The sequence below is a fragment of the Falco rusticolus genome, chromosome 1, assembly GCF_015220075.1.
Source record: "Falco rusticolus isolate bFalRus1 chromosome 1, bFalRus1.pri, whole genome shotgun sequence".
NCBI classification, from domain to species: domain Eukaryota; kingdom Metazoa; phylum Chordata; class Aves; order Falconiformes; family Falconidae; genus Falco; species Falco rusticolus.
The window spans coordinates 49,568,023-49,593,348 of NC_051187.1; the positions used below are offsets into that span (position 1 = coordinate 49,568,023).

Below are 25,326 nucleotides of genomic sequence, written 5' to 3' on the forward strand. Positions count from 1 at the left end.
CCAGAGACATACTGGTGGTGAGGATGGATCCTGCCTGTCACCAAGGGCCCACTCCAGGGGCAGGTGACCCTTGCCTGGCTGCTGTCCTTACAGCTTTCTGTTGCTTTGAAACACATTTTTTATCACGACTGGTGTAATCTGACCACCACCATACCCTGTACGTTAATCTGGTTTCAAGCAACAGATGGGCAACGCACAGATGCCACGATGGCACTGTAAGTATGTGGGATGCCACACAACGCTGTAATTACAAGGCAAGAATACCGCAAAATAATCTCACAGCCTCAGTAACACTACTGGTCTTCCCACTCAGCTGTTACCTTGCTGCCACCTCCTCCTCCTCAGGTGCACGGCCCCTCGGGCTCTGGCTCCCCATCACGGAGTGGGACTGGGCTACTGCATCCACAGGGTCTGCAGCAGCCACTCCAGGGAGAGCTCTGCTGCGCCAAGGGTACGATAAGCCCAGAGGGGATGAAAAGGGGAAAACCCAGCACTTCGTGCAACCTTGCAGTGTAGTCTGCTGTGAGATGAACACCACTGGGCACCCAGACTGACAGGGGGCGCTAAATGAGGGGGAAGAAAGCCACCCCTCCTCCTCCTCCCATGTCCCACAGCAAAACCCCACAGCCTCTCTGCCCAGAGATTTAATATCAAGACACTGGTGTAACCCTGGCACTGGGCAGTATTCATTAATTTGAATTAATGAATTAATGACAGTAGCATCGCTACTCTGAAACGCCTGGGACCTGGGGCTAGTGCATTGCACTGGAGCTGACCTGTTACAGCATTACTGCAGCCAGGAGCTGGTGCCTGATGCCCAAACTGCACCAAAACCATGAATGTCCAGTCCTGTGGGTGATGACAGTCATTTGCCAATCAATTTGGTAGAGTCCTATGGTAAAAACACAAACCTTTAGTATTTCAATTTCGGACACTTCTAATAATCCTTGTTAGACTGTTGCTACTTTTCAAGTAGAGAGCAAATAACTTCACACAAATTTCTTCATTGACTCCTGCAAAGGCAACCAAGTTTTTCAGGATGACATCTAGCATCTACAACTCTGCAATTTCATGCAACGTACATCTTCATACTCTAAGCAGTGCCTCAGTAGCACCAGTCACAGAAGTGTATTTACTTTAAACTTTAAAATTACAGCTTTTATTTTCTACCAAATGTAACCAATTTTTCCTTCGTGAATCACTGCAATTTATTCTCAAAGAAAATAAAACTACTGTATTGGAGCTTTGAGCAACCTGGTCTAGCGAAAGGTGTCCCTGCCCACAGCGGGGCGGTTGGAACTAGAGCATCTTTAAGGTCCCTTCCAACCCAAACCTTCCTGTGATTGTCAGGTAATTCAGTAAAATTCAACCCAGTTTGCTCGTTACCCTACAGCTCTTCCAGGACTCAGCTCTGTTGCACAGACAGCTGCTAACACTACAATGGATGTGAAGACGTGTTTCAGAGTGACACGTACCCAATAGCCCCCACCTGTTTATAAAGCACCCGGCCCGAAACAGATGAGTAATTAACAGCTTTTACATATTCCCACCAAGAAAAGCCTCCGAGAACATGGTGCACTTTGCTCTGGCGCTCCGACACAGAGCGGTGAGGAGGTCTGAGCACCTTAAAAAACAACATGTGTGCGTTTTTAATTGCTTGTGGAAACCGTACCTCCCATCTGGGCATACTACAGCGACGGAGTTAAAAGGCAGCACAATATACAGGAACCTCGAGACCTTGGAAACCATACAAAGGATCCTCCTCACAAATAATACAAAACCAAGCATGCATCTGTTTTTTCTCTCTCCAGTGCTAAACACATCACACAGACTGCTGGCGCAGAGTCAAGGAAGTCTCCAAAGTCCCTCTTTGTGCCAAGTATATTCCCAATGGCAGTGCAACACATTGCTCCAAGAAACGCGGATCAGTGTCCTAAATGCCAGGAGATGGCATTAAAGCACATACACGTGTATTCATAGGGCCCAATTTCAGTTTGATACATGACTGCTGAATTTCTGTTCTCATTGATAAGAAACAAATACCTACAGCTGAAGGACTGCAAAGAGTTGCCTGATCCCACAAAACCCACATGCTGCCCATGATGCCAGGTGGCTTTTTTTTGGGGGGGGGGTGGGGGGGTGGGCACAGGGGCTTAATTTTGATAACCAGGAGTTGCAAAAATAATTGAAGCAACTTCAAGACCTCAACATTTTAAGTTTGTTGGTGTATTAAGTATTAATATTTGGATCCACTGCTTGCCAAACACAGGCAGCTCCAAAAGAAGTGTGCAGGAGTTGATGGCAGCACTAGCATGACTCTAAGCTAGTCTATCAAGCTTCTGGAAATCTTAAGAGTCTATATAACAATCAAGTTTTGGACCCTCTCTGAGGACCTGCAAAAGCTTTTCAAGTATATGCCCACCACACGGGTGGCCAGGAAAAGCCTCCAGTAAACCAGGAGGGGAAACAGGGCTGTAAGAACATGGCAGCATTTGGGGGCACAGAGAACAGAACAGTAAAACAAGAGAGATTATGAACTTACCACTAGATCAGGTATAAACATTTGCACATGATTAAAAAAAGCTGGAAAATCCCCAATCCACACAGGAGATAAATATATACGTGCTACCAACAAGGCAGATAGTAGCAGGAGCCAAGAGAAGCACATTACTAACTGGTCATTTGTATCTTTCCCTACTTTGTAAGGCTGAGACTGCCTATTTAATTCAAGTCAACTTTTTTTTGAGGCAGAGTTGCAGAGATACGTAACAACGCTATTCTGCTTCAGTCCCTTAAAGAGAATAACCAGGTTCCAGAGAAACACATTACAGATCTGCAGTTTAAAAAACTGGAAAGCAATACATAATGATTTATATAAACAAAAAACAGTGAGAATGTATGTCAGAGCAATTTTGACTTAAGGTCACTTTTTCTTCGTCATATGTATCATTCAGGTTTCTGAAAGTCTTCCCAGGCATTTAAGTGTGTCAAATTATCACCCTATTGATATACAAGTGTATGCAAAGGCCAGACCAGTTTCCAGTCTTAGGAAAGGAACTGAGGTCTCCTGCAGCGTGCACTCAGCTACAGTACCACATCAGCATCCCATCGCCTGAAAGAACAGTTTCTAGCCTTCAGAAAGATAGTGAGTTTTCTGCATTTCTCATGTTTCCTTAAGGAGCTTGCTGTTGCAAACAAACATTAACAAAACTTTTTTCTGGCTCAGAAAGCACTACTTCTAACTGAAACACAATACTAGCACGAACCAGAGTCAACAGAACCCACGCTTTCAATTGCACCGAAAATGACACACCATCTTAACTTTCTCTTTTTTCCTTCCAAGTTCTTACGGCCTCTTTCACTCATCTTCACAAAGTTCTGAAGTAGAAATAGGCTTTTATCAGTCAGTAACAAAAAGAATTATTTTGCACTTAGAGTTTCTTAATTTTGACATCTGTGTTCTGGTATCCAGGTGGGTGAGATGATAAACCCCTGACTACAGCTCACTGGGTCCAGCAACAGGATCTTGAAGCAGACAGGAGGTTATCAGAAGACAAAAACTTCACTAAGAACAAGAACAGAGGGCTACTTCTCACCCTCCTCTTGAAAAACATTTTCCCTTCTATATTTTCCTCACAATTCTGAGGGAAAAAAAAACAACCAACTTCTTCACAGTGACTGTTTTTGATTGAGAAATTCCTGTGTTTAAAATTTATATAAAGTCCACTTGTTCTACAGAAAGCAAGGTCTGTTTTGTACACACATGGAAAATATCCCGAGTTGTTCTTGTCTAATTGTATTTCCACTGCACTTTCTAAAAGTTACCAAGACACACACACAAAAAAACGCAGCTTTATTTGTACACCACTTTGGGGGCAGGACGTGGAGAGGGAGATGAGGTGACTATTAACACAGCCAGCTTTGCTCTCCATCTTCCTTATCTAAGGTGGCAACCCAGACATAACATAGAATGGCGGACCCCTGAGAGGATAAGCAGACACCTAAATTATTCAGACTAACCACATGTTTCTCCTAGACAATTAGTTTATTTGATTAAAGCAAATTCTTCTACAAATATAAAGCAAGCATTTGCAGTGAGTACTGAGAACTCTGCAAAAGAGTTAATACATGCTGTTGTCACATACAAGTATAATATTTGATATACTTTTCCTCTCCCTGAAGCTGACAGGACCGTTTTGTCCTGATGAAGAGGGGAGGTGGTCACCCTGCAACAACCACAACGAAAAGGTGTATTCCCAAAGCAGCTACCAAAGAAAGTGGATGAAAAAAAATTGTGTTTAAGACAATGTAACCAAGATGGCTTTTAAAACTTAGGCTTGAATTTATAACCAAGACTGAACTGAAAGTGGTACAGATGAGCTATTGGCTTTGTTCTCCTGTCAGTGTTTTTACCTATGTTGCTATGGCAAATGCCAAAATTACTGAAAAGGCTCCTTCGCCTACTTGCCTACGAAGTCCTGCGCTCAGAGCCCCTGCCAGTGCAAGAGCACAGTTTTCCCAGAGCACATTTCCTACTCAAATAAAAACATGTGAGGCATGATAAGCTAGGTTTGTGTTACCTTTGAGCCTCCAGGAAGACGAGCCGCAGGTGACAGCACTGCCTGTAACACCGTATTACACTGCACTGAATAGAGTTCAAGTAAATTTATACTCGGCTTACAAAAACCAAGCCAGCCTGCTGGAGTTGGTAATTCAGAAGTGGACTGCTTGCAACTTCCTGAAATCAAGCAAGCTGTTGTTTTGGGTTTTTTTCTATTTTGTCACAACTTGCCAATCTGCAACAGCAGAAAAACTATGACGATAAACGCTTACAGGGTGTCAGTCTTCAGACTGCTGACACTGGTCTATTCCAGATGTATATCGTTTCACTGCATAATGGTGAAATTAAAATTACTGCAAATTAAGCCTTCTGAAGGGCAACTAAGAAGCAGCTACTAGGGAAGTAAAAATAATTTATTACTAATAAATGTATAGATAAAAACCTACATCTTTTACAGCCCACTGCCCACAAATCAGAAGGATTAACCCAAGATTAACACACATCTAAAATTCTTTATTAGTGTGTTAAAATCTAAAAGTAGAACCCTAAGAAGAGAGTTCCTATTCTGAACTACTTATATGATAGAAGAAGCACGTATGGGCAAAGGGGACACTAAATTTATAGTGATTAGGACAACGACAAACATGCCACAGCAGTTATTTGCTTTTGCTTTTCTTTCTTTTTTGTCCCCCCTCTTCTCTAAACATACAAAACGTGTCCCAACATCCCCTTTTTCAAAACAAGGCAGGTTAAATTTAACAAGAAAAGGGCCATGTTCCAGAGCAGACTTGCAGAGTGCTCACAGCGTGTGACTGCTTGGCACGAAGAGCTGACCCTCCCCATGTGTTTGCTGAATGACTACACTAACAGCCCGTGCCACCACCAGGTCTGCCTCTGCTCCTGCACAGCTTTGCAGCCAGTACTGAAACAAACACAGAATGAGAAATAAGACACCATATGCCCTTTTGTCCCACCTGCTCAGATCAGGATTGTCCCAAGGACCACGCACTCTGGGTGGACTCTGTCCCAAAACACAAGCTACAGGGGTTTACCAAGAGCCTGAAAAAAATTAAAACTGTGCATGAGTGACGTGCGTGTGTGTGCACTTGCCTTCAACTTTCCATACAGCGACAGGCTGTGTGATTCGCCACACCAACCACCCGAAACCCGGCCTCCAAGGCTATCCATCACACCAAAGCAAATGTGTTACCCCCCTCCTGCTCAACAGCCACTGATCTGATAAGGCGTTACTCCTAACACACGACAAGATGCTCTCCCTCCCAGCCCCATACTTTTGGCGACTAACCTGTTCATCTACCTCACCAACAGTGAGCAGAGCAGCAGATGTGGCTGGGCTCCTCCCCAGCTCCTCCTGCACCACGGTAGATAAGGGAGCAGAGTCAGCCTTGGCACCAGTACCACCAACCACCCACACCAGCCGCAGACCGAAAGGCAGGTAGAAGACGACCAGGCACTGGACTAAGGAAAGAGCAGGAAGATGCACGAGGCCTGGACCAGAGCCACCCCAAGACACAGGCAGGCCTCCCTGGGAGCAGCTTGGGAGGAGCGAACCATGATGCTGCCCTGCAGGTGAGCGGTGCTGCCACGCACGGGCTCCGGCACCCATACGGCACAGCACAGGCACAGACCCAGGGAGCCCTTTCCTGCACATTTTCAGCTGACACTGCCACAGATAGCAGCAGGGAAACTATCACAGAATGATTACAGGTAAATGCTGAGCTGGCAAAAAATAAAACAAAAGTGCTTTTAATCCCCAGGAGTCTTCTGATACAACTGCTAGGGCTGCACAAGGCAGGGGACAGCACCAGGGCAATGGAAAGGGCAAGGCAGCCTCTTCCTCTTGCAGTACAGAAACTGCAACCACCACAGGTATGGACCAGCCAGAAACCAGAACTGCAAACCAGAAACTTCTTTTGATGAGATGACATGGAAAGGCATGCAAGAGATCTGCAGAAGAGACAGAAAGGTCACAAAGTGGGAAAAGCGAAGAAATTATTAACCGAAGGTAGACAGATACAGGACACCAAAACATAAAGCACAGTTTATTTGTCCATTTAAAATGGCTCATTACATGTAAAAAAAGTTTACTTTAGTAGCACATGTTCACAAACACAGCTTCTTCACAGACACTAATCCCTGTGCAAACAAGCACCTCACAGCCCCAGCTGGGAAGAGAGTGTCACCGCCTGCTATTTTTACCAGTATAGAAGAAACGGGGGTAAAGACAGCTTGTAGGCTTATGAAGGCAATGTGAGCCGTATGAAAGCATAAGCATCAATTCTCAATTACCACACCAAGATTTTCTTAAATTTCTCCAAGTCAAATTGTCACCCATAGATGAGAAAATCCATTTTAGGTCAGCATACAAACGGACATACAGATCGGTCGCTGATCTGATCATGGGCATCTTTCAACCCAGGAGGGCTCACAACAGCCAGGACAGTATGTGCATACCAGCAGGGTTTTTTGCAGACAAGATTTTCATGATAAGTAGGATTGCAACAGCATATCAAATAGTAATTAAATCTGGTCATGCATCACCTTTAAAGTATTCCAGTTAAGATCAATTAGGACCAACAGCAAGGACAGAAGTCTGACAGCTCTTTGCAAAACGCAGCAGGACTGCCTCATTTGCCATTAATGAAAGCTATGGCTTTAGCTCCTCAGTCTGGTGTGAAACGCAGTGCAGCTGGCCCAGGCCACTGCTCTCACTTCAGAAACGTCTGAAAGCAACTTACAAACAAATAAGTAAATGCATAGCTGCCTCACTTGCTAGCACACAGCACTGCCATGGAACAGTCCCAGGAAAAAGAAAAAACAACAAAACAAAGCAGGTCTTTTTTTACTCCCTGGATAAGCAGACAAGCATCACAATTTTGCAAAAGGACCATTATTTTGGAAGCAGTAATGCACACAAGGGCACAGGTGTCCCTAACAGCACTTAATACAAAGGTCAGCAAGGCAAAGTTCACCAGTGAACGAATGACAACACATAAAACAAGAGATAAAACTTTAAAGCAGCAAGAGTTCAGCCTGCCACCCTGGCCGTGCCTGGCAGAAGTGTAAGGAAGGAGAGGAAGAGGAACAGATAGCTCCTTCCAGAGCAATCTGTTGCTTCATCTACAAGAGACTCCCCCAGCTTTGTTGTTCTTCTAGCAATTTTCTTCAGTAAGCTGATTTTTATTCGTATCTCATTACCCTTTGGGTTCCCTACAGGTGTTTCCTTGGGGATTTTCACCCAAGTGTAACAGGTAGGTGAGGGCATCTCATTTCTACTCCTTTACTGCTAAGGACTGTATACAGTAAGTTTCATTTCTTTAAGCATCCAGTAAAACTTACAATTTAGTAGTCCCTTGGTGAAATTGTAGAGTAGGGTATCAATTAGAAACAAAAGTCAACCAGTATCGAAGCATTTTTTTGGTGCAACGCAGTAAAAACACCCATTCTGTGCATACTGTAGAAAACCTGTTACTTTATGCAAGTGCATTAATCGTGACTAAAAAGCTTTTTCCCAAGAAATGCAGCACATTGATTTCTGCTTTTTTTGTAAAAAAAAACCCCAACTATTAAACATTTAATAAAAGCAACTAACTTTGGCTATTACAATTTAGGACCAAACATATATCCTAGGAAAAGTCTTCATGTCAATTTTCAAATACTTTTGGGGGCTAGGTTTAATGACATAGTGGTACTTGACACAAACTTAGGTTGAAAATATTGTTTTAGGATGGTTCCCTTCAGTTTAAGCACTCACTGGCACTCTGAAAACTACTCTTCAGCTTTTCATTTTGAAACACTTTCTCAAAGGATACTCAGTTTGATTTTAATAAAGGTGTTTAAAAAGGAAACGCTGCATAAAACAATTTTAAAAAATATTTGCACATTTCTTCCGGCACAAAATCAATGTTCCTTTCTATAACATGCAGTTGATCCTAACCTATTTTTTTCTGGCTTAGCCACCACCCAAGCTAGTTACCTGGTACAGGGGCATCCCACCAGTCCCATGCCACTACTTTCCAATAACTTGACTGTCAGAAATTAAGGCACTAAGACCACAGCCCAGCCACAGCACCAGACTCATCTGTACCTCTTGACTGGAGACGAGATGAAGCCGTGGCCAGTAAGAAATGACCAGGCAGGACCTTTGCACACGAAGCAGGCTCATTCTTCCCAGCCAGCGTGGATGATTTCTGAAGCAAACATCATAACTACATCCCTTAAGTATCCGCTAAACCCCTGAGCAATTTTGCAGTCCATGCACTTTAACTGCTTTGTCGTCTCTCGGCCAAGTAGTAAGCTACTCCCTTGCTACCTTCACCTTTCAATTTCTCTTCCGTGTGGGAGCACTATTTCAGACAAAGCAAAGATGACAGATTAGGAGTAATCCCACTTGGCAATCAGGAGAGGTCAAAGTGCCAGGCACCAGCTGTTACTCCCAGGGCTGGACTATCACCATAGCAGGAGCCCACTGGGACCTGATACCATCTACTGCCCCAAGCAGCTCCAGTCCACAAGGTCAAACACTCTCCCAGTGATCAAAGGCAAAGGTTCAACAGATATGCTTGACTTTAGCTAACTGCATCACACATTTTCCTAGCAGTTGATACCTATCTACTCAAAGCAAAATATGCCCCAGCTGTCAGAGGTAAAGGCTGGAAAGTGTCCTCTTACTCACTAATTCTATACAAAACTCTAGTATTGTGTAACTTTCCTTTCTCATGGACTGCTAATCCACACCACATATTAAGCGCACATGCTCCACATTTTGAGTACAGCAGTTTATTCTGGTGCAAGTGCTCTTTAACGTGTCCGCGGGAAACTGGATCCTCAAAGGCCTTCCTCCAGAAGTCCTCAAAACCAAGGATTAAGAATGTCATACGTGTGAAACATTTTTGGAGTTTGTTATTTTTCCTTTTCGTAGTCCAATGTCTACTTCCTTGAAGTGAAAAGCTGAAAATTTTGATAATCATCATTTGTGCCCATCACCTAATAGTACTGTCCCTTGATCTGTGTGCAAGTTCTGTGTTTGACTCGTTCTGCTGCTTTAGCAGAAATGTAATAAAAAAGCAAGCACCTGCATTTTCAAAACTTGCTACTGCCAGCTGTGGCAAGTGAACAGTCACCAGCACAAAGGAAAAAAACCAAAAAAAACCCACAAACAACACCCACACCACCCTTCTGTCATCACCTGTCACTGATTTCCTTCTAACAAAACTTACTGAACCAAAGTTGCTCTGGAAGGCAGCTTTTTACTGCTGAATTTCAAATGTAAGAAACAGGTTTTTAAGGAAACTTGAAGGCTTTTTCAATAGGCTAGTCCAAATGCATGCAGCTTTAATTCTGTCCCAAGACTGAACTGTGGCCTGAAGCAGTCCATCCAGTAAGTCACATATCTACTGTCCAGCACTTCTCATCTCAGAGCCAGATCCAGAGACACACAAGACGGCGAGAGCAACGGCAGTACCACCCAAGCAATGAGAAAGGCAGGAATCGCAGGCTGGAAACTGAGGAGTTGCTAATCACCTTTTTCTCACTCGGGGCAGCTGCAAACCCACAGACCAAATATCAACCACTTCTCATTCACCTCCAAAATAGCTCTTTACAGAAATAGGTATTTTTTGACAATGTCTTTTTACCTCCACGCAAACTTCTGTATTTGTCAAAGGTAAACCTAAGGCAGAAAAAAGATGACATCAATCCCCCTTGCGCACCTGCCACACGAAAACAGCAGCAAACCAAGAAGCCCATCCCAAATGAAAGATCCTGTGATGCCCATGTACAGGAAGTCAATTAACAAGACTTAAAAAAAAAAACCAACAAAGTATCAATAAAAAAGTAGGTTGGCAAGCTCCCAAGAGAGCCCATCAACCCAGAATTAAAAACTGAATAAAACAATGTCTTGGGAAAAGGCTTTCTCCTTTATGCCCCGAGAAGCTGAACTCTACTATCTTCAGCTCTGGGGAAAATTCTGAATTCCCTCTCTCCATTAACATCCCTTCACACCCCTCCTTTAAGGTGCTTTGCTTCTAGGCGCTTCACATCAGATTTCAGTAGCTTTAGCTGATTTCCCTAGGGCATGCTGACAGACAGTAAGATGGAGATGCTGCAGGCTCTGCAGGTTTTGCTGCTACAGGGAAAGGAAATCCCCATGATTTCACCATATAGTAATATAAGCCAAGGGAATGGAAGTTAATCTGGAAAAAAACTAACAGATTCTAGTCTTTCTAACCATACATTTGCTAAGTCTTCTTCATAAAGTCTACACTCTAACATTCCTTCAGTATACAGGGCACACACAGATCAGCGTTTATACACCGCAGCAAAACAAAACAATTTAAAAGATGCTCATAAACCAGCATCTGTTTAGGCAAGTTTCCTGAAGCGTTTCAGCATGACAACAGAAAGATGTTTCCATCCATGCAAGTGAACATCATAAACTTTAATTTCAGAAAATAAGTTAATTTTTGGAAATGAGTAATTACTAGAAAAATCTTTAAGCACCTGAATGAACAAAAAAATTTTAAAATAGTCAAACCACTTTTTCCTATTTCCTATCTGAGTTTCAAGAACTATTTATCTTTCAATATTTTTATTATTGCCATAGTAGTCAGTTACTCCATGCACCTCCAGAAAAAGACAGACAGGTAGAGATTTGTTTTCCCCCTCAACTACGACTGTGCCCAATAATGAGAATCTCAGAAAGCACCTTCAGCACAGTATTTGAGACTGCTGTCTTCTGACTACCTCAATGAAGAAAACCTGCTTGGGCACAAAGTGAAAACTTCACATTAAAACCATAGTAGTCCCCAGCTGAAGGTCAGAAAGTTCTGTACTTTGCAGGGAAAATGCCAGCTTTCAATAGTTTACCCCTCTTTGGGCAAGAGGAGGAGGAAAAAAAAAAAATCCCCTAATGCAGGTAGGACCTGGGGGACATGGGTGATCACGAATGATCAGCACCAGCTGTCAGAGGCAGCAGTAATTCTCCCATCCCATCTCTATACAATCTTTGTCATTCCCACAGAGATGAGGCACAGGAGCCCTAATGTGATTCTGGGTTTGGATGAGAAGGCTCCCGATGGGGCAGTAAGAGGGGCAAAGCCCTGCAAAGAGATGCTGCAGTGCAGGACAGGCGCATCCCCTCCCAGTCCCCCAGCTTACCCCTCCTGCCAGCTCCCAGCATGGTTTGTGTTCCATCAGATCTATTTGCTCTCAGACCCAAGCTAAGGGCAAAGACGAGATAAATGAGAAAAGCATTTCTGGCTACCTGCAGCCATCAGAGGACGGTGGTGCTACACATGTTTATTCTAAGTCTTGTGATCTCTCTGGCTGGCATGGCACTAAAAGCTGTACCCAGATTAACACACACCAAAGGAAGGAAGTGTTTCGCTGGTAGACATCCAAGCATTTTAATCTGAACGCTCAGAGGAAACAAAATGTGTATTTTAAAATATAATCTGTGATGTTATTTACCTAACCCTTCAAAACAGAGGAGGCCTGATATTAACAGAAACAGCAGAGTTGAGGCTACAGTTCTTAACAGCTTTATTATTTATCCAATTTCAAGAAACAAGGCACAATTTTTATTGTTCCACAGCACCGCATTAATAAACCTTTAGCTTCACATCTCCTTTACCTCCCTCCCCACCTTGGTACAAATTAACACTCCAAGACTACTTACTTTTGCAACTTTTGGAGCAGAAAACTGTCCTCTTGTTTAAAGAAATTAATTACAAAATATACAATAAAGCAGAATTAATAAACACCTATTTCTTTGTGTAAAAGCAACGAAAAGTAAATGCAGCTCAGATAAAGTAAGAAAGAGATAAAAGGAGGCATTTCAGTTTTCCATATGTTGCACACCATTTTCTGGGTTTGCTAACAAATTAATATTAACAGTAGTTGAGAAAACTGTAAGCCACAAGTAATGAAAATCTATTTAATACGCAGCAGGAAAAAAAAAAATTCATTTCTAGTAGTCTGCCCAATTACGCTTCAGTACTTCCTACGGGAAAAACCAAAACCAGCTTCAATTCTCTTGTTTTTATTTGAGTTTGGCTTACCTTTGCTCCTGTGGATGCTCTTCCACATCCTCCTCTGATTCAGCCTGATAAACAGAGAAAATACTATGTAAGAATCTCAGAGTTGTGACAGGGTGCACTGGACATTATGTACTACCTTTAACTCTCCAGAGATGGACTCTTACGTGAATGCTTGCAAAACAAACCCAGAAATCTACAATTCTCACAGCAACTCCTTTAATGATTCAAGTAAGGTGATGCTGGCCATCCCATTTGAAGTTTCAGCTCATTTTGCCAAGATAAATGGTGACTTAATGTGGCTACTGCGTCGTTTGTTTGCTTGTTTTTTTCACATGGTGATTGAACAGATTCATTTTCCATGTATACAAATGCATCAATACAAAATTCTGCTCACATACACAATTTCAATTTAAAACTATCAATCGTCCTCAAACTACAGGAAGACCGCTTCGTCCACTTTCAAATTATCTGCACCCTGTCAGTAAATTTCATTAGCCAGTTTCTGAGAAAACAGGATGCGGAATGCCTTGAAATTCAGATCACACGGCAATGCCAAAAGCACAGGCAAGATACACGTTCTAACAGGGATGCGAGATCCCAAACCCAGATCTTATCACTGATCTGCAGCACTTACAGAAATCTGAGAGTAGAAGTTTTAAACACAACAGCTTAGCTCAGCTGCTGGACTAAGGTAATTTCTGAGACATGCAGTTAAACTGCCAGCTTGCAGTTTGCAACTAACTGCTTTGAGCTGCCTACAAAATGAATCCAAGGGCTGGTTCAATGAGCTCCCTGCAGGAAATCCATTTAAAACAAGCAGGTAGCTGCTCTGAACCAGCCAAGATCTCAGAAAAGCTTTAGGTATGACTCGAAGTGGAGCATGTTACAGCCACCCAACCTGCGCTGATGAAACCAGGGACAGCTTTAGGGAGATTAACATTTTTCAGTAAGAGGTTCCAGTTATCCTGCCAGGAACAGTGGGTAAGTGGAACCATCACCTGCAGTAGCTGGGAAAACAAGAAATGAGCTGCAGACCTTAGCAATAAAAAGGTAGGGGCGGGGGGGGGGGGGGGGGGGGAACCACACACCAAAATTAAGAGGGTGCACCATCCACCACCCCTCCTACATGTTTCCCATGTAAGTGCATCACGGAACACACCCCAAGTCACCAGCTTTGACTCTAGCTCCTATTTTTACTACATACTGGAAAAAAAAAGATCACCTTCACTAACACTCAATATATTTCTACAGGCTTCAGATGCTCAAGCAGCCCAGGGAGCCCTACTCGCCTACCCAGCAGGACAGCAAGACTTCTGAAGACCTGAGCCTCATGAAGGGGGAAAAAATGACAACCACATTAAGGCAGCAAATGTGGTTAATATTACTATTAATAAGTAACATCATTATGGCTAAAATAATGGACCTTAGGGCTAATACTATTACAGATCTTGCCAAGAGCTACCAGATGCATCTAAACTTCCATCTTTTGCCACAGGCAGCTCACCCAACAGGCGCAGCACAGGCTTCACCATAGCGTGATCAAATCTGTACCAAGACCGAGAGGAAAGTCCAGGTTCATTTGAGGATGTGCCGGTCTTTCTGTACATCTGCCCTTACAGAGAGATTGGAGACACTGTGATAATTGTCAGGCTCTGCAGCACATCACAGCTCTTCAGCCCAGGTTTACCCACCTAGAGGTCCTAGCACCTGGCCCTTGTGAAGACCCAGCCATCTCCTCTAACAGCTGAGCTAAGCCTTGCTGTTAGACTCTACCAGCACAGCACAATACAAACCCACCACCTGTTTTCCAGCTTCCCCAAGCTCCTTCTGTACTTCCAGGATCGAATTAAAGGACTCCTCATCCACCTCCTCCAGAAACAGCCCCTGTGCCACAACAGGCTGGCAAGCTATCCTCATTTTAAATGGCTTAACTCCTCCTTTAAATGGCTTAACATATGCCAGGCATCAGAAACCTGGGACTTAAGCTCGCCCTTAACACTAGCTATCTTACCACTGCTCCTCTTCACTTGTTCTCAAGCGATGATGAAGAAAACCTTCCCAATCTACGTGCAGCCAGAGCATAAAAATCTCAATTGTGCAAGAAAAAACAGTATTAAAAAAATCACCGACTGTAAGCATGCACACAGAGCTCCTTGTCCAGTTTTCTCGTCTTCTGCTCTCTGTATGCCACAGGCTACATGCATACTTACACTGAAGATGTGAAGGAAGAAGGAAAAAAACTCTCTCAAACTACCATACCACCAGGCAAGTACCACAGGGGGAGGGACAGAAAGGAACGACTCCTGAAGCCAAAATGCAGGTCCCAGCAGCCTATCCACGGCAGGAAAACAATCCCCTTCCTCCAAAACCTTATTGTGAACACAGGCAGGTGCTTATCTCGTGCTAGAAAGCCCCTGAAAGCACCCCTCTCATGTCATGCAAGTCATGCAAGCCTGGGCTGACAGCTTCTGCATAATCTGCATGGCCAACCAGCCCCAAGTCCTATCAGCACCATCCAGAAGCTCAGCTGGGAGGCTGGAGAAGCATTTTAACAGCACAAAGAGGAACACAATTCCCACCCCAAGTCTGTCTCGGGCTTTCACATGAATTGTGCACCTTCAGACAAACCCCGCTTTGAAGTAGGCAACTCTGTACATTCAATTTGCGCATAGCTGATGGGATGTGCCTCTGTTAATGACATACTGCAGTGCGCATATCTTGGATACGTACATAAGATCAAGGTGTTTGTCAGCTTTCAAAACCAGCAGAACAATCAACCTCATTAGACCCTGCTCTGCACTGAAGAACAGGAACTGAAATGAGTCGCTACTACACAGGAAAAGAAAAAAATAATAATCTTCCAGAACCCAGCAGAACCTTTAAAGTTAAAACTCAGGCAGCCGCTCTGTATTTGCCCAGTGTCTGTATATGACTATGATACAGTAAATATTGTGGCATCTTTCTCCAAAATCCAAGCACCTGAAACAATCACAGCAAACTGAAATAAGCAGTCCCTGTCATCTCCTAAGTATCTGCAAGCAAACTGAAACACACACAAGGCTTCCCTCTAACGAAACATCTCACTCATCTACACGCAACACACATAACAGTAGAAAACCCACCACTTCGGACAGACGTGGCACTGACACCAAAAAAAGTTCGGTGTAAGTTGCCTTTGATGACTTACTGTCATTTTCAATCATGGTAACAGGGCCTACCACTTCACCTTCATTATTCCAAAGTAGTTCCTCCGAGCTGAAGGGGCTGAAAGGAAAGCGCGGAATGCCCTGCTCTGCAGGTACCCAAACTGCCCCCCCCGCCTTCAAATGCGCACAGTAACCACCTAAGCAGTTTCTCATGGACAGAAACATACAACTATAACTCTCCGATCCCTCTTTTATGTGGTGTCTACCATGAACAACATTTATGCTTCTTTCATACACTCATGGCCACGGGGCCAGCATGTGGGGGTTTTTTACTGTGCTTTTCCTTGGCCTCTTTCTTCTCCTCTTCAGGAAAAAAAAAGCACAACAAAAAACCCAACAAACAAATGAACACCCCAAAAAGCAAAACCCAGCAACTAACCACCTTTAGCTTTGCATTGAAATGCTCCAACATGGCTGTTTATATTTGGAGCTTTTTCAGCCTTTAATGGTGAAGGACTTGGATGTCAAGTCCTACACAAAGGAGCTTTTCTCCCAAGCATTTTAGTTAAGTAAGCATTAACAAGTTATAAACAAACAAGCAAAACCACAAAATTACAAGGAGTCTGAATAAAAACCACAACTGTTCTAATCAAGCCTCTCGCACCTGAGATTTTTTCCATATCAGAATCCCACTGGTTTTCCATGCATCTCTCAACCGTCAGAACAAGCAAGACTTCACATTTTTCCACACTGAGGACAAATGATGGGAAGAAAAACAAAAAACACAAACCCAGCCACCCACCCCAGGGACGTCTGCGATAAAAAAGAAGGCAAGGAGGAGAAGGAGAGCAAGGCAGGGGCTCTGCGGCTACCCCACACTTCACCTTAAAAAAAAAAAAAAAAAAAAGGAACTGGGTGCAAGGGAATATGGACACATCCGACTGGGAAACCCAGCTTGTCTCCAAGCAAATAGGGAACTCAGGAAGAAACATGAAAACGCTGGAGGAAGCTGCAGACCAGTGGAAGAGTGTCAGCACACTAGGACAGGCAGCTCCTCCTCAGCTCCGGCACACGAGCCTACGCACACCCTCACCAACTGCAACGCTCCGGGCAGCCTTGAGGCTCGGCTAGGGAGCAAGAGCAGTAGGTGAACCATCCCCAAAGAGCTTTGCAGGCTTCAGAGGAAGCCAAAAATCAAAAGATCACAAGTACAAGGAGGGGAAGAAGAAAAAAAAAAAAGACAAGAAAGAAAAAGCACAAATATACGTAAGAGGGAAGCTGGGAGGGGGCATGCGAGAAGCACAAACAATGAAAGGGAAGCAAGAGGAAACAGAAGGAAGAACAACCAACCAGGGTGGAGGCGCGGGGGCCCTGGGCGGCTGCGCTCCAGCATGCAAATTCATGCAGTTCACGTAGACAAAGCAATGCTGTGAGAGGCCTAGAGAGCAACTACAAATATTAAAATGCTTTTTTCCACCCCCCCTTTTCCCCTCCTCCCTCGCCTCTTAACACGATGTCTTTATTTGGTATGTGCTCTTGGAACAAAAGCATGCACAGGCAACCTGACAGCTGAATGGGCTACCAACCCAACCAACTTTCATCCTCTGATTCTGCAGGCAGCAAGGAATGCTCAAAACTGCTCTGTCACAGGCAGCTGATGATGCATGGAAAATAAGATAATAGTGCAAAGCCATGACAGAAAGGGAAAAATATCCGTCAGACAGCACTGGTAACCCACCAGAAACAGGCGAAAGCTGGGCAAACAGGGCAACCTAATGCACATCCCTGCTCAGAGCCCGTGATACACAGGTGGGAGGGAGGCACTTTGGGAGAGGTGCATGCATCAGTCCATCCCTGGATTTTTCCTTTCTGCATGCAAAGTCCTCACTCTCCTGTGCTGCACTCCACCCACCCGGCCCCCTCCAAAAGGGAACAGGAAGAACCAGATCAAGGAACCAGGACACTTCCCAAAGTCTTCCCCAAAACGGATCTTTAAACACATGAATGAAGCAATCCTTGGATATTCCCTGTCAAACGACATTATCCACTCAAACCCAAGGTAGTTTCTCCTCTTACTAGACGGTCACCATCACATCACCACTGCTGTGGTACACAAGCACCGGGCACAACCCTCTATGAGGGTTTAAGTTAGAAAGCCTGTTCCTGCAAGGAAGAGAACACGGACAACACCTCCTCGCAGCCATATGTCAGACCTTTCTCTTTTTTTATTTTAGTGGAGCTTAGAGACCAACAAGCAATAAACCTCTTGCGGGTTTAAGCATCCCTCTAACAAAGAGAGGGCAGTCAAATGTTAACAGAGGAAGCAGTTTTCCGAATCTCTGCAGCTGATGCCAGCACCTCTGCCAATGCCCCTCACTGACCCAGAGCCGTCACCCATGCCGAATTGCCTTCGGGACCTTGCAGACACCACAGGGGACCGCAGCAGGGTGGGTAACGCTCGATTCCTCGGGCGCTCAGAGCCGCGACTGCCCGCGGCAGAGCAGTGCCACCGCTCCATGGAAATGGTGTCGCAAGGGTCCCTCTCCACAGCAGCAGGGACAGAGGGAGGTCTCCTTTCCTCCTGCTCCCAGCCACAGGAAAAGGTGGCTTCAAATTCGGCCACAGGCCCCAAGCCTGAGAGGTACCAGGTAAAGCCCAAGCCCATAAGGGAACAGAAATTCAAGCGCTGGGGTTGGGCCTGGAACCAAGCTTTGGTCTTAAAACCTGTTTGAGGAACCCAGGCCCTTCTGCTCCAGCCTGAGCAGTGGCTGACATGTCAGATGCTGCTGTGGTCCCCAAGCTCAGAGGGAAAGCCATGCAAAGCAGCCGATGCACCACTAGCGCTCGGAGCCCGCTTCACCTGGCTTTGAACGTCTGCCTTTTATTTCAGCGAGCCTATTGCGATTTTCACTTCTCACTCTGTTGCAACTGAAACCAGAAGACCTGTTTTCTTTCCCGCATATCCCACGCAGCATCTACAGAAACAACAGAGGACCAGCAGCCCCAGCTTCACCTCTCACGGCTGCAAGGACTCGGCGGAACCACCCGCTCAACCCCGCCAAGTTCAGGGGCCATTTGTGCCTGGTCTTCCTTCAGCCATGCTACAGCTCGTTTTTATGAGGGTGCTCAAGAACAAAGTGTTTTCTAAGAGGACCCAATCTCCTCAGGAAGCAAACATCACGTCATCATCACTCAATTGCAGCTTTGCTGCGAGAAGTGACTATAAACAACTGCATTACATGGCTCTACATCTAACGCATCTTAATGTCTCCAAGGTAAAGAGCACACAAGCAAAAGGCCGAGTTCCTTAAGCATCCCGGGCAGCCCAGACCCTGCACCCTCCCTTTGCTACAGCTACACCTGCGCCAGGAAAATTATGAATGGTGTGATATATGGAGTTTTTTAATTTATTTATAGATACAATATATCAGACTTTCGTAACACCATGATACAAAAAGCTGCGCCCTGGTAAGCAGCATCAATTGCTAGCTAGCTGAGGGAAGAAATAACCCTTCTGCTCTTTGTATCGGTATCACTGGCTGAGTGCTACTGAGGGAATGATATAATGGCTTAAGAGAAATAAATTACGCTCTTTTGCCTCTCACATAAGATGATATCCCTAAGGACTGCTTCTTCCCATGTACCAGCCCGGTGCCTCGAAGACTCGGAAGGCCCAGCTGAGCATATGGCAGCGCCCGCAGCACAAGGTAACGCGGCCCCAGAGGCCACCAGCCCCCCCCAGCCCCCCGGCCGTGCCCGCACGGCGCCGGCTGCTCCTGGAAACACGGGATTTAACAAACCCTGTTCGAGCCCGGCTACGGCGGGTATAAACAAACCAGACCGGCACCATAAATGATGTGTCATTTCTGGGGGGAAAATGGCTTCACCTGAGCAGGTCTGAGGCGTAAAGAGACGCATATTCGTTATACGCACATCCAGCAGTTACGGTGCGCAAATACGTTCATTTAAAAAAAAAAAAAAAAAGTAAAGAGAAAACAAAAACCCCAGGGAAAGAAGCTAAAGCCCGAGCAGCCACCGCGGGCCGCAGCGGCACGGCGCCGGGGGGGGGGACCCCGGGGGACGGGGCTGCGGCGTGACAGCGGGCGAGGCCGCCCCCCCGCGCCCCGCTCGCCCCCCGCCGCGGCCCCCGGCCCCTCGGGGCCACCGCCGGCCCCCGCCCCCCCCGCGCCTCGGCCCCCCTCGCCCGCCCCCCGCCCTCCCCGCGGCGCCGACCACCGCCCCCCCGGCGCCCCCTCACCTGGGCGGGCAGCAGGAGCTCCCCCTCCTCGGCCTGCCACAGCTCCACCACGCCGGGGATGGGCTCGATGGCTGCGGGGGCAGAGAGAGAAAGCGCAGATGGGCCGGCCGCGCCGCGGGGCCGGGGGCCGGGACCCGCAGGCGGCAGCGCCCCGGGGCTCCCCGCGGGGGGGCAGGCCCGCAGCGACGCGCGGCCCGGCTGACACCGGGAGGGACCGGCCGGGCACCGCGGGGCGCAGGGCCGGGGGAAGCGCGGGGGGGATGCGAGCCGCGTGCCGGCCCCCTTTGTGTCCCCGGGCTGCCACCGCGGCGGCCGCCCGGGGGACGGCGGCAGGGGCGGCGGCGCGGCTCGCACGCCCGGAGCGGGCGGCGGCGGCACCGCGGCTCCCCGCCCCGACCCGCGCCCTCACCTTGTCCCTGCGCCTCCCCGGGGCGAAAGCAGGGCAGGAGGACGTGGAAGACGCCCAGCAGGAGGTTCATGGCCGCGGCCGCGCGGCAGTAGCCGCTCTGCTGCGGGTAGCGCAGCCCCGCCATGCCGTGCCGCGCCGCGCCGTGCTGCGGCTGGGCGGGGCGGGGGCGGAGGGGGCGGGGCCACGGGGCACACAGGCCCCGCCCACCGCCACGCCGCGCGGCTGCGCGCCGCCCCGCCCCGCCCTCACCGGCAGCACCGAGCACATGGCGCGCGGCCAGGCGGGCGCGGCCCGCCCCTCCCCCCCGCGCCCGGTGCGCCCCGACGGGACCGACCCCCCCCCCCGGGCGGCGGGGGGGGACACGGGTGCCTGGCCCGGTGCTCCCGCGCTGTGCGGGCGGCTGGCGGCGGGACCGGGAGCTCGGGGCTCCCTCGGGACGTCGCCGGCTCGTGGCTCCCCTGCTATTTTTAGAAAAAAGCATGAAAAGAAGAAACCCGGGGTGCAGCGCGAAGGGGGAGGGGAGAGCACCGACAGCGGCAGAAATAAAAAAAAACCAACAACAAAGCGACAGCCCCGGCGGGGTGTCCCCAGGGAGCGGCGGGTGCAGGGTGCGGAAGCGAGGGGCCGGTGGGTGCCGCAGCCCCGGTGCTGCGCGGCTGCTTCGCAGTGCTGTGGGCCCGGTGCTGGCACCCACCAGGGCCCCCCGTAGCTGGGGGTTTAGGAGGGGCAGAGCGGAGCCCCCAGCCACATTCCGCTGGCTGTGCAGCTGTAACGTGTGTCTCATGCCCTTCTACTCGTACTGTACCCGCTTGTCCCTTCTGCTCAAAAAATAAACCCTCAGATGCTGAAATCACGGGAAAAACCCGTTGCTGAGCTAGTTCTGCAAACCGCGAGGGAAAAGTGAGCAAAGAGACTTGGCCGGCGAGGTCTGCACGGCCCCCGCTCTCAGCCGGGTCTCTCCCTGCGGATGGTGCGTGACCGTGGTGCTCGCCCCCCGTTGGCACACAAATACCCGTTGGCACACAAATACCCGTTGGCACACAAATACACCCCCGCAAGGACAAAACCCACCTTCGGCCCCGCGCTGGGGCAGCACGTGAGGCCGCCTGACACCTTGGTCCCCGCTGGCAGCAGGATGGTCATGCGATGCCCGCTCCGTCCGGTGGCTGGAAGAGCTTTTCTCACCCAGAGGCGCCCAGCTGTGGCTGGGGACCAGGGCAGGCATGGCTGTGGGGGCATGGCCCTGCGGTGCCCACCCCCCCCCTCAAGGAGAAGGCTTTGGCGTCCACCAGGATGGCACGATGGCTGACATATGGCTGTGCAGCCTCATCTCCCGCCACATCCCCCTCTCCCTTTCTCCTCTTCCCCCTTTTTCCCCGCTCCCTGCCTGCTAGACTGGCCTTTTGTTTCCCACCCTGTGTCCCCCCATGTCTTTGCGGTCTCTCTGCCCCACAGGCAGGCAGGGGACTGAGTGCCCCGGTGGCACGGTGCTCCCCACGGCACAGGAAAGGGGAATGGGAATGGAAAATGGGAATGGCTGGATGAAATGGGAATGGCTGGATGGGCAGCAGACACGCAGCCAGGGGACAGCTGCTCGAACAGCCACTCCAGAGAGGAGGGTGATGGTGGCATAGACCCTATAGAGCAGCCCCACCAGGGGCTGCAGGCACCAGGCACCTACTGTGCATTTGGCTGGGAACTGTTCCCACTGCTCTCACAACCGGTCCCAGTTGGAATACCAGTTAGAGCGGTGGACAGACGTTATTTGAAATTATTTGCTGGGTTTTTTGCCATGTTTTTAAAAGCCCACGTCAGCCCCAGCTGATGGTTTTGCCTGCCCCAGGCTGTGCAGGCAGGGGGCCGGCTGGCCCTGGGTGGGGGGTCCAGCAAAACTCTGCCGACAGGCCTGAGGCTGGTTTAGCCAAACAGGTTTTAAAACATCAGGCGGGAGAGGTGGCCTGAGCTGCCACCTGCGCTGGGACCCGGCTCACAAGCAAGGGGCACGTTTGCAGCTGGGGGAAGCAGGGGCAGGCAGGAGGCTTTCTGCAGTCACGGTGGAGCCACCCCAGCTCGATGGCCCGGCTGAACTTGCTTTCTGGAGGCTTTCGCAGATGCAACGGGCAGGTCTGGAGGAGATCAGGGCCACAATGGAGGTGTTGCGATGGGATGGGGAGGTGGTAGTTGTGTAACAGACATCAAACAGAGCAGGCAACCCACTTACAGTCCTGCTTTTGTGCCTCCTGCATCTCTACCGGCAAAATATCCCTGGGACTGTTCGTGCGTGAGGTGGAATGAAATGTGTGTGCTGCTAAATATGCAGAGATGCTCCTGAGCCAGCCCCAGGGAAGGTTAGAGAGCTGCCACCCCTGTGGTGCAGGGGAACCACAGAATCATTTAGGTTGGAAAAGACCTTTGAGATCATCAAGTCCAACCATTAACCCAGGACTGCGAAGTCCACCACTAAACCATGTCCCTAAGCACTGCATCTACACGTTTTTTAAATGCCTCCAGGGATGGTGACTCCACCACCTCCCTGGGCAGCCTGTTACAGTGCTTTACCACCTTTTCAATGAAGTTTTTCCTAATACCTGATCTGAACCTTCACTGGTGCAACCTGAGGGCATTTCTTCTCATCCTGTCGCTTGTTACTGGGGAGAAGGGACACCACCTGCCTACAACCCCCTCTCAGGCAGCTGTGGAGAGCAATAAGGTCCCCCCTGAGCCTCCTCCTCTCCAGGCTGAACAACCCTGGTTCCCTCAGCTGCTCCTTATGAGACTCGTGCTCCGGACAGGGCAGGGATGATGCTGGCAGGCAGAGCAGAAGGGAGGTGGAATCTTTTCCTCCCAGGCAAGGCTCAAAGCAACTTCTGCAATCAGAAGCGAATGAGTATTTGGGTTCCTCCAGGCTGAAACATCTGCCTTTATTGGCCTTGGTCGTGCAGGAGGGGACCCGAGACCCTTGTGTCTGGCACCAGCATCCATTGTCCCACTGGTTTTCACCTGGACCACGCTCGGCAGGTGCTGGCACCCAGGGAGGGTTGGCCTCCCCCTGCAGTGCGAGGGGGCTGCGCGGGTCCCCCCAGCCGCAGCACTGCCTGCAGCAGGCTGGCATACAACATGCAACCCCGCGCTCTGCCCACGCCGCCTTCGGGCAGCCCTAACGCCGCATCCCTCACCCCCGGGGTATGCGCACGGCACCACCGACACCAGCTTTCCAGCTGCATCCGACCTATGTTTGACACCCTCTGGCTGCCACAGCTCCACGTTGTTTAGAGCAGCCTCGCTCCTCCAGCCTCACTGGGGTCCTGTCGGCGAGAAGGGGCTCGGTGCGCAGGACGCAGCGGGGGGAAGCAGAGGCTGCCGGCATGTCCTGGCTGACCCTCTTTGCCAGGCCACCATGATACTCTTCCATTCCCCAGAAATGAGTGACAAATTCAGAGCCAACAGGTTCACCCTGCCCAACCAGGAAAAGGAAACAACCAGTAAAACACTTGGATGAGGGACTTGTGGGGTGATGCTTTTGGAGGGGGATGGTCCCGCTGCATGAACCCAGCATGGACTGGCCCGTGCAGCTCCCCCTGCTACCTGCAGATGTGTCGGTGCTCTTCCCAGGCTTGCAGACCTATTGACGATGCTGTTCTCCAGCCAGGGAAGATCCTTTTGAGGCTATACACATATTTACTATTCATGTGAAACAAATCCCTGCACTGGCATACCTTAAGATCTTTGATTATTTATTTTTCTTTCAGTTAGTAGGATGTGCTGCTGAAATATTTATTTTTACTGTTTCCCTCGCCCTTGAACTACAAGGAAAAGGAGCTGAGTTTTACCTGCAGCAGTGTGGAGATGCTGCTGTAAACTTCTGCAGATTTTAAAGCACACAGCAATTCATCCAGCCCTAAATGCCATTACAAATCCCCATTGCTTTCAGCAGGGGAATAGCTACTCGCCTTGCATAAAAGCCACGACACTTTAGAGAAACACTAGGCAAAATTAATTTGGGGGGGAACCGAGCCCAGCAGAAGCCTTTCCAGTCAAAGTATGCGATCATTTCATTTGCAGCCACGTACTGTGCCATATGTGGCTAATGCTCAAAATAAGCATACTGGTCATCTATTTAGGGGGTTCCATTAGGTACAGTTTGAGAGATAGTATTTACCACAGGTGTTATATTTTTAAAAAAATAAGCTCCAGGGGAGGGGTGAGCTCGCTCTGGAGTATTATCTTCACCTTGTCATCCCCAGCTGGGAAATCAGCGGTGATAAGCCCCGTTGGCATGGGCTGAAGTACGCCTGTCCTGGGGTCTGCAGCGGTCTCCGGTGGAGCCCAGGGCCTCTCCTCGCCATCCCTGGCAGCCCCCCTCCCTCGGCGGGCTCCGCTTTATCAGCCCCCAGGCTGTACACCCCCACACCCACCCTGCACCCAGGGCTGGCCCTATCGGCCAGTACAGCAATGGCCAGTCCCACCCGATATGGCTACAAATCCCAAAGAGAGACTGGGGGGGATAACGCCTTCACTTGGGTCACCCCCCCACCCCGCTAGCTCCTTCTTCATCAAAGGGGCAGCATTTCCCCAAACACCTGCTGCTGGGCAGGTCCCCGGGCTCAGTCCCACCCAAGGAAAGCCAAGCCCCCCCGACCCTGCCACAGGGCTCCGTGCTCCCCAAAGGCCAGCTCACGGGTGAGCGCACACGGAGGGGGGGGGAAAGAGAGAGAAAGAAGACCTGGCAGGGTACAGCCGTAAATTTCTGTGCTTGGTTCCCTGTGTGACAACAGAAGATAAGCAGCCCCCACTTGCTCCGCCAGGCAGCTTTCTGGGAGCAGGGACTCTCCCAGCGTCCCAGTGTTTGTGTAACTCCCAGTGGAGCGGGGCCACGATCTCCGTCGGGGTGC

The 25,326-nt window shown here is 48.7% G+C and overlaps 1 protein-coding gene across 3 annotated transcripts in view; it reads right to left on the bottom strand.

Annotated features, from left to right (window-relative positions):
• TMEM131L (transmembrane 131 like) overlaps positions 1–20,584 on the bottom strand; it is an 82,940-nt gene extending 62,356 nt beyond the window's left edge. For all 3 annotated transcript variants that reach the window (XM_037378396.1, XM_037378405.1, XM_037378388.1), the window contains exons 1-3: positions 20,435–20,584; positions 20,026–20,096; positions 12,643–12,686 (exon numbers count right to left, since the gene is read on the bottom strand). In XM_037378396.1, coding sequence (XP_037234293.1) covers positions 12,643–12,686; positions 20,026–20,096; positions 20,435–20,558 — 239 coding nt within the window. In that variant the 5' untranslated portion in view covers positions 20,559–20,584. The remainder of the gene's footprint in view (positions 1–12,642; positions 12,687–20,025; positions 20,097–20,434) is intronic.
• Between the last annotated feature and the right edge of the window lie 4,742 nt (positions 20,585–25,326).